General features: G+C 40.9%; 1 protein-coding gene across 1 annotated transcript; it reads right to left on the reverse strand.

The window, feature by feature from the left end:
- Positions 1-1,239: 1,239 nt before the first annotated feature.
- On the reverse strand, positions 1,240-8,869 carry LOC118225419 (angiopoietin-related protein 4-like). Its single transcript, XM_035413774.1, has 7 exons — positions 8,248-8,869; positions 7,380-7,490; positions 7,118-7,208; positions 3,808-3,921; positions 3,526-3,621; positions 2,759-3,037; positions 1,240-2,633 (listed from the first exon to the last, which is right to left on the reverse strand). Exons 1-7 carry the CDS (start codon positions 8,746-8,748, stop codon positions 2,452-2,454), a joined length of 1,374 nt encoding a protein of 457 aa, XP_035269665.1. The 5' UTR covers positions 8,749-8,869; the 3' UTR covers positions 1,240-2,451.
- Between the last annotated feature and the right edge of the window lie 839 nt (positions 8,870-9,708).

The raw sequence follows: 9,708 nt of genomic DNA on the forward strand, positions 1-9,708 counted from the left end.
TTGCTGCTGTACATCCAGTGTCGCAGAAATGCATAGATACAGCACAGTTTTTGTGTGTGTGTGTGTAAACAACTTTTTAAGTTGTCAAAAAATGTGAATATTTTTTTGAGAATAACCATTCAAATATGTCCATACACTTAGATACTCATACAATTGCATATATTGACAAACAATGTTAATCGTATTACAGTTTGATTACAAGCGTCTGATTCTCGAAACACATTCCATTGCAGGATTGTCTTATATGTAGCACCATATGGCTTAGCAGTAGGTCTCTACATAATAATAGCTGCCATGTGTTTTCTTTGTTGTCTTCACAGGTTTGGTGCTGGTACTTTTTATATGCCTCGACCACATTTCTGCAATTTTGATTATGCAATGAAACGGTATGCTACTTACTGTGTCTTTGTCACTTTCTTCATCTGGCATCACTAATCTAAGCTAACAAAGTGGAACCTCATCCAAGATGTTCAGCATTGAGCTTGAGAGAGGCAAGCGGATAAATTTTGTAAGGCAAGGGGATGTGAAAGCTTGACATGTGTCTTTTAAGAGCGTGTGCTGCGCAGATTTCCATTTGGGGCCAGTGAGCATGGCTACACTGGTCAGAGAAGTGAACAGATCTTTGATGCACCTCAGGAATTCTGGTGCCCCGATGTTTCATGAACTGAAATGCCCTTGCTTCTCCATGCTGCTTCAGAGAGGCTTGGCCTTATGTTGTTTTTTCCTCAAATCTCAAACCTTGTTATCTGACATCTGTCAGGGTGTTTCACAATGCTATTCTTCTTGTTTTTAAAAAAAAATTCGGTCATGACCTGACATGCCCCTACGCGATGTCATGATCCCTGAGCAAAAGACTGTTGTGATGGTTGTTTTTGTCAGTTCAGGAGGGGAGGAGCCTTCAGCACAGGTTTGTTTATGGAAAGGCCACTTGAAGGGAAAACTGGTGTTTTAGTTTGGTTTAAGTTGGTGTGAGGGCACCGTGTACTCTACCAGCCACAGTAGAAAGCTTTAAAACATGCATGGATGTGCTCAGTGAAAAGCTATTTGTTCTTCATCTGTGGTTGTGAGCAGAATTATGGGGAGGGACCCGCTTGCTAATCATGAAAATTATATATCAGCTTGCATCATTTAACATAATGGTGCGGTGACTCACCAGGCTTGAACCGATGATTCCTTAAAAATTTTCACACTGCAATGTATGGCCATAGACTTTTGGAAAGTAATGATACGGCACAGTGATTTTAAGTTTCCATATTCAGTTTATTGATGCAATCAAAGCCATCCAACTGTTAGCCATTCGTTTTGTATTTTTATGGAATCTACATTTGGGTCAATATAACTTAAAAAAAACTTCTTACATCAGAAAGGTAGTCACTTTTTACAGTATTTAAATTAGAAATATGAACAAGAACTTTAATACAGAAAACATCGCAACTTGCTACAATAAAATAAAATCTGAAAACAGAAATAATATTTGGAGGCACTGTACAGAAGATGGACACCACATTTGCCTTGTGTACAGGTGGAGGTTGTCCATCAGAACCAGTCAATATGACTGAGAGATAATCTCCATGTGACAGTCAGTGGAGTAGGGGTTCTCTTTGACCTAGGATCAACTTTACAGGTACAGGCAGAGCTCTCTGTGACCTGTTTCAATGGCTGGAATGGATACACATGTTCATAATTACCATAACTGACTGTGCGACGTTCTCTGAAGTCGTAACATCATTTACACCAGGACATAAATAACAGTACATTATAAAAAGCACCTTTTTTGATAGTGTTTTTTTGGTTTGCTTATGCCATTAAAATTTTTTTTGATGGATAAAGCTTCTCTGCTTATGGCACCCAGCTGTTCGTGTACACTTTTTTTTATTCAATAAGGGACTGGGTGTCATCCATGACTATCTTGTGCCATGTGATAACTCTGGCCAGAATCAGCCTCTCAGGTGGGTCTTAATACATTTTCATGGTTAGATTTAAAAGCTGTGAACTAAGCTTAATGAGAAACATAGCATTCTGGTATGAATCAATGCTCAAAATGTAATCTGGGAGTATACATTACCACATTTCTTAGAAAAGACTGTGAAACCATTTCCCACAACCAATCATTTCTTCCAATATTATATGTTCATTTTCATTTTTTCCCTACCAACATCCAGTTGTCAAACCTTGGAATAATATAGTACCTTGGTCCCTATATTTGTAAGGCTATGTTTAAAGATGATAATGTAGACAGTTTGGTCTCTGCATTAAATTGAGTGTCCGCTGCGCCTTCCACAGAATGACTTGCAGCGAGTCTTCTTTCTGACAGCCATCTGAATACTTCTGACAGCCTGGTTGTTACACAGGTCAGTCCCAGGGGCACAGGTCAGTCCCTCTTTTTCCCCTACTTGCTGTGAGTATTTTGTTTTAAGAGGACAAATTCAGGAGAACCACACCTGCCTCCTCTTATTTATAATCAATCTCGGCTGGGGCAATCTTCATGACGGTCGTCTTCAGGGGGTAATAGCGCCCTCGCCAGGTCTTCCAAAACACCCCCTGCTTTCTCTGGTGCCTCTGTTTGGGAGGAGGGCTGTTGAAGTACTTGCCGTTCAGGTTGGAGTGCCCACAGTTGCTAAACCACCAGCCACCTTGATGACAAAGAGAATTTAAGAGACTTAGTTCATTGTTATCATCAATGATTCTTCTACAGCTGTGATGAATGAACATTCATTTGACCTAAGCTAAACTGAGAGTTCAGGCAGCTGAGACGTACCGGAGAGGTGTTTGGCGCAGTTCATATCGGTCTTCTGGTCATTGTCTCTGTCTCGGGTGGAGAAGGGAACTCCAGAGGGGTCTGAAGTCAAGGCACTCTCCAGGTCCCCAGAGGAGCCTCCCTGCAGGTGCAGAGAATAGCTGTTCTCCTCTCCGCTCAGGTGGAATGGGTACTTGATGGTCTGGCTCTCGCCCTTCCAGTCAGAGAATTCCACATGCAGAATGTAGTCCCCTTGTTGGGACAGAGTGTGAATCTTCTCCAGCCCCAACCAGAACTCGCCTGAAGTGGAAAAGATATAGCATTATAGCACACAGGCTGTTGAGTAATTCACGACTACAAAAATAGCACTTTGAACTGCTATTAATAGTATTTTTGATGTTTCAAAATGTGTCCTCTCTGACCTCTAATCCTTTAGAGGAATCCCTTGAAAATAACAGGAGATTTATTCCCTTGGGGTGATGGCAGTTGGGTAATGACTACTGACTGAGATTAGATTATATGTTTTTACCAACTCCTCTAGTGGGATTTGCCTGATTTTAGACATTCCTAATATTTACATGAAATATTCTCATTAGTGTACTGATATTGGTCCCTTTTCATTAAGGTGATTTTTGAACAATGTTAATTTCCACTCTCGGCACTGATCACAATCCGTTTTTACTGTGCTATAGTTCCAGAAAGATTCCTCATTACTGTGACGCATCTTGGTAAAACAGTGCATTCTTGAGGTAGGTTAAAAGTATATTAAAAGTACACAGTATATTTACCTTCAAGCTTGCCAAAGCCGTTCTGATAGGCCTGCCACAACTGGTCAAAATCCAGCGAGCCATCTTGACGTCTCTGAATGACTGTCCATCCACCTTCTGTGTCAAGAGAGGGAGACAGAGTGTGGGTGTTAGCTGAGGGCCATTAGCTCTCAAACTGGAATCAGCTTTCAGTGGGGCTACTGTGGGTTGCTCAAATGCCTCTCTTCAGGGGACACGGCTATCTGTCTGCTGAAAATACAGCTTTTTTTCTGTCTCACTCACCTTTTTTTCTGTCTCACTCACCTGATGTCATTTGACAGTAGACTTCAAAGGGCTGGGAGTTGATTGGCTGGATGGTGTACACTCCACTGGTACTCTCTCCTTGCAGGAACAATTCGTGACAATCTACAGCCATGTCTGGAACAACAAAGAAGTCCAACCTTGAGTACTGACAATTACAACAGTGGAAATTAAGTCTGGGATTTTTATTTGTTTGATCAAACCTATTACACACATGCATTTATGTACAATTGGTTTAATTGGTGCCGATAGATTTATCATTGAGAAATAAGCCAAGAACCTACAAGACTCTTGACCCTTATGAACTGAAATTACCCATTCCTAACAAACAATATCTGCTCTTTATGGTAAAGATCAGGACAAGCACCTTGCAAATGGGGAAGTATTCTTTTTCATGAGTTTCTGACAGGTTGAACTCAGCTGAACAGAGCTTGTTTAACTTGGTTAGTCACAGGAGAAGCAAAACAGTACTTTTCCCCACATGCTCCTTGAACTTCAGACTGCTCACAGGACGTTCTGCCAACACTTTATTGTTTGTGTGTGAAGGGCTAAAGTCCATTTATTTTCATCTGAAAATAACTGCTGTGAGCTTCAACCAAGTGTTTTTTCTTCACCCTCAATCACTGTCAAAGGTATAAAAGGAAATAGCTATTTTTCCAGCCCAATACTGTAAGCAGGGGAAGCAAGTTTATAGTAATGCTCAGATTGTTTAAATTCAAAAGGAATAAAATGTACTCCATCAAATCTGATTAAACACTGAAGCTTTTACTGTGTAGTTTCCCTTTACAGATTGACTGACTTGTTCACCAACTAAGTGAACAGCTACCACATGTGGTGATATTTTACCACCAGAATGCCAAAAGGTCAACAAAATGGATGCAGCTGTTGAAAACTGGCTGTCCATGTTGTTTCTAAATACCTTCTCTGCAATAGTGGTCAGATTTAGTACAAGATAAACTGCCGTACTGTTAGTATTTTAAGTTTGTAACATATGTTTAAGCCTTTATCTGGAGTTGTGACCTTGAGCTGTCTGACAATTGAAAAGTTGAGGCTGCCCTTCTGGTAAAGTTGCAGTTGGACTCACCTCCCCCCGCCCACCCCGGGGGAACCTAAACCTGCAGTTGACATTGACTACATAGGGCCAACTGGCATTCCACAGACCTTGTGGTCACACCGCCTTCACATGCACAGCTGCCTGCTACTGATGTCAGGCTGCGTGGCCATCATGCACTGACATATAAGCTGCTGCTAAGTTAGATACAACAACAAACAGCTCAAGGGCAAACATTCCCCATGTGCGATGATGAGCTATGTTTGAGTGTTTTCATGCTGATATAAATAATCAGTCTAAATAATACTGAAAACAAAATGACAGGAATGTCAGATGTAAACCAGAAAGTGTCCATGTATTTTCTATGGAATCAGATGGACAATGAACAAACCCGGGGTAGTGATACAGAAACAAAATTCTTTACATGTATTTACATCCAAGTTACAAATAGGAAATGTTGCATATAATGCAATGCCACTAAGCTTTTTGTTCAAGTTGCAATGCTTTTTAAGAACAAAAGTTTTTTCTAAGGAGCAAGCTAATGTATCCAAATCACATAATCCCAACTGTTCTGACAAGTGTAAGATTATTAATCAATACCGTATCAGGACAGAGCTTGAAACTACGGAGGAAAGCTAATCTCAACTGTTAGTTTAATCCTTTAATGACGTGACTGAATGTTCAGTTATATTCATACAGTACAGAACATTAACGCTGGGGAGGTAGAGGGGTGGGGGGCCAAGGATGCCGTTCAACTTTGGCACACTTCTCAATTACTTCAGCCGTAATGGTGAAGGAATGTAAGGATAAAGAGAAAGGGGTGGGGCAAGGTGGAGGCTGTCTGGCTCTGACAGAACTAGGGTAAAGGTCGCACAAATTTACTGGGGAAATACGAGTGTTTTTTTTTTTTTTGAGGAGATGGAGGAGGAATGGTGTCATCAAAATAACAATGGAACAATGTGTACAAAGTTCACAAACCTAGGCTGAATTCCAATCCACCATGTACGTCACATACATGACTTGGACTGGTTCTGAAATGTGTCAACTTCTGGGGAACTTTGCAGGAGTCTCTGATTTGCCAGCGACCCTTTTCCCCACTCCCACAGATGCATTTTAACTCAATTCCTCTGTTTTGGAACAGCATTGTCTCACTGGATTAACATTGTATACAGCTGCTCAACTCTCACCCATCTGGGTTCCAGCCAGAGAAATATTTTACTTTTCAACATTTCTAAAATCCCTCTTACGTCAATGACTTTTTTCTGAGCCACGTTTCTTGTGGATGCATTCTCAATTTCCTGTCTTTCCCTCTCTTAGCTGTGAGTTCACCTTTCACCCAATTACAGGTTCTGCTTGGTGGCTTTAGACTGTTGTAACACAACAGACTTTAAATTAGCTCACTGTTGATCTGTGTGATTACTATTCAGATGGTATCACCAAAGTGAGATGAATGTTCCAAATAAGACTAGTAATATCCTAACGTAAGTTCACTTATGTTCTGTTGTCAACCAGTGTTACCCTAATACATAATGAGAATTACAAAGGCTAATTCTGACATCATATATATTTCGTCATTCATTAGAGAAATATTCACCTTTCCTTTAACATGAATAAATGTTAAATTGGCAACCTGCATAAAAAAGGAACTTAAGTCAAGTTGGTCACTGTTCCTATACCAGCAAACTGGGTCCTGGCCACTTTTAGTCGGGTTTCAGCCAGTTTCATGCAATCTGAAAGACCCTTATTTTGAATACGGGAAGTAGAAATCCAAATGACTTCAGTGGGCAACATTCCAGCCATACACCTGGCCACAATTCGGGTACTGTACGTATTCTGTTAGATTAACAATTATTTTACTAGCTTTCTTGCTCTGTCACTGTCAAGAATATTTCAGGAATATGGAAGTGGATTTATATCTTCGAACCTTATTATTGCGGTTTTCAAAGTGGAGAAAGAGTGGGGTCATTAGACCAGTGGCTGTGATTACTAGGTTTACGTGTTCATAATCCAGCTCAGCACAATGCGCCAACCACCGCCCCACCCTTCTCATGTCAAAAATATCTACGCGGGATTCAACGTCACACCAGTTGGCCGCTTGCCAAATCAAGATAACTGGGAATGTCTGAACGCATCTACGATTCTTTTGTCTCTAACGCAGAACTACTTGACCGGATTATTGAGGCTTTAAGTATTTGATCGATTCTTTTCTTGGCTATATATTTTCACAAGACGTGAAATGATGCATGATGTAGGACTACTTACCAATTGGTGAATCGCCTTGTTCAATGCTGCCATTGAGAGCGGCTTCGTCCACTTTCCGTCTCAGAGAGCTCCTGTCTTTCCTCTGTTTTATCTGAGAAAGGAATGGGGCTGTTAGTTACAGTGTGTTGAGCATTAAGGTACAAAATGTTTTGACTTACCTTTGTATTAAATAACGCATTAACTTAGGTCTCTATTTCACGCTCAGAGCTCAAAACAAATGGAACTGCAGTGACTAAATAGTGTCCAGGACGCAAATGCCTACCTGATTCTGAAGCGTGCGTATGCGCACGTTCTGCTTCTCCAGTTTCTCTTGCTGTACGCGGATTCTCTCCACTAGGTCATCAATTCTTCGGTTTTGTGCCTCCAACATCCACTGAAACAATACGCGTACATTAAACATTTTACAGTTAAAGTTGTACGCCGTTATGTTCTCTGTGAAAAGCGTAGTCTTTTCAAAATGATAATTGTACAATGTTTTGAAAATAAAAGTAGGCTAAACATATTTCTTTGAATGTAAGTACCAATTAAATTTTATGTAGGCTACGTGCAAGGCTGAAGGTCACTGCGCGCAATTATTGTTCCTCTCGGCACGTAGTACAGTTTAGTTTTCTGTGCCAGGATGTCTCTTGACGCTTAACAACACTGTTGACATGTGTTTGGAATCGTGACACGTACCCACATGCTTAGTGTGCTTGTATCTTGTTTTTTATCCTGGTAAGACTAAATTTATACATTGTGTGCTGTTGCGATGTGTTCTGAACTAGAAGATGGTACTCAACTATTGGTGACACGGGTCCCTTTAGCAATATGCATCTGTTACAAGATTAGAATAGTCGCTCTATACCGTGTGCTTTCTGTTTTACTATTTATGTCAGTTTATGAAACAAAGATAGTACATTTCACAATATGCACTTACTGATCTTCTATTTGTGATTAAGTTATCAAAAGATTAAGACACAGGTTAGTAAATCACAGTTTGGGACATTAGATTGGTTGCTTTTGAGATTCCAATATTCCTATAAAGTCTCGTGCAGTTTAAACAAAATGTTTGATTGGGTTTCAAATTACTAGTATTTTATAAAGCTTAGTTTCATCCCTAAGATTTCGGAGACAGTGGTTAATCAGCTTACTTGGATGATGTGGGCATCGCTTTTGTTGATGGTCTCTGGTCCCTCTCCTTGCAGCATGCCGTCCACCTTTTCCTCCAGCTTGCCTATCCTCTCTTGGACCTTCTGCCTGTCCTGCTGGAGCTGCTCTGCTTTCTCCCAGAGCTCCGTGGAGATGTTGAGCACTTGGTTCTCTCGCTCCTCCAGCGCCCGCGCCTTGGCCTTCAGTGCCTCTCCATCTTCCTGCAGACGCTGGGTCTGTTTGCCCAGCTCGGTCACTGTGCCGTTGAAGGACTTGAGCTTGGTGGTGATGTCTCTCATCTGTCCCTTTGTCTTGTCCACGTGCTCCTTCAGGCCGTGGCCCAGTTGCAGGAGACCGTGGGCGATCACGTTCACGTCGTCCCAGGAGGCGTACCTCCCATTCTGCTCCTTCCCTGATGCGGTCTTCCTTTCGAAGGGGTAGCTTGACACGACACCAGCCAGAATGGCTGTGCAGAGCATCAGGCTTGTCGCAGTAATCTTCATCTTTGCTGGCTTGTCCTCTTTGGCTTTCTCCTTGCCGGCCCTTGATTGTACAGTATATGTCAAATGTTGGTCTTGTTCTGTGTAGCCTATATGAGCTCTGTGCGCCGTTACACAGAGAGCAGTAGTTGTCTTATATACTTTCTGAGCCCTGGGCTCCTGCATGAAGTCTGCTCTGATTGGCTCACCGGCCTCTAGGGGTGTGTGCTACTCATCTCCGGTTTCTTTTTCCTCAGTGCTTAACTGTTCCTGCAGAGAGTATGAACAAAAGGCCATGATGCAACAATGAAGCCTGTTGCTCCGACTGTGAGCCACGCTGAGTGATCTGAGTAATATATAATGATGAAATTATTTATTATTATTGTACTTTGTTCACTGAGTGTGGCATTGTGTACTCACCGAACAACTTTCGTTTGTTTCAAGAATGTGAAATAAATTTGGATTTTAGCAATGTAATACTATGATGAATTTACCTATGTATGTATACACAAGCACACACACACACACACACACACAAACATATTTACATACATATGTGTATGTATATTATATATATATATATATATATATATATACACACACACACGCATATTTGATTACCAGCTAACATTTAACATTATGAATGGACACCTTGTAACCATGACTGTATTATTTCTGTTCAGAAGTGAAGGTGGTAGCTATTTGGAAGTCTAATCTACTGCCAGAGAAAGAATGAAAAATATCTAGGTGATTAATATGTTATTCAGAGTTTAAAAATTATTCCAGAAGAGAAAATCTATTCTGTGAAATCTGTCACTGATTATTTGTGCTATGCGTTAGCTGTCTATTTTCTGGTTTGATATCTCCTGTGTGGAATATCCTTTTACACATATGAAGCTACCTCAGCTCCAAAAACGCTTGATACAAACTGGAAACATCTTTAATTTCTTCATATTTGCACAGGACTGGCTGTAGTTGGTGATG

Source organism: Anguilla anguilla, chromosome 4, assembly GCF_013347855.1.
Source record: "Anguilla anguilla isolate fAngAng1 chromosome 4, fAngAng1.pri, whole genome shotgun sequence".
NCBI lineage: Eukaryota > Metazoa > Chordata > Actinopteri > Anguilliformes > Anguillidae > Anguilla > Anguilla anguilla.

Coding starts and splice junctions, on each gene's coding strand:
- LOC118225419 (XM_035413774.1), bottom strand. CDS start 8,748: ATGAAGATTACTGCGACAAGCCTGATGCTCTGCACAGCCATTCTGGCT. Junction 3,622..3,807: donor CTACTGTCAAATGACATCAG/GTGAGTGAGACA, acceptor CTCTTGACACAG/AAGGTGGATGGACAGTCATT. Junction 2,634..2,758: donor CTGCGCCAAACACCTCTCCG/GTACGTCTCAGC, acceptor TTTGTCATCAAG/GTGGCTGGTGGTTTAGCAAC.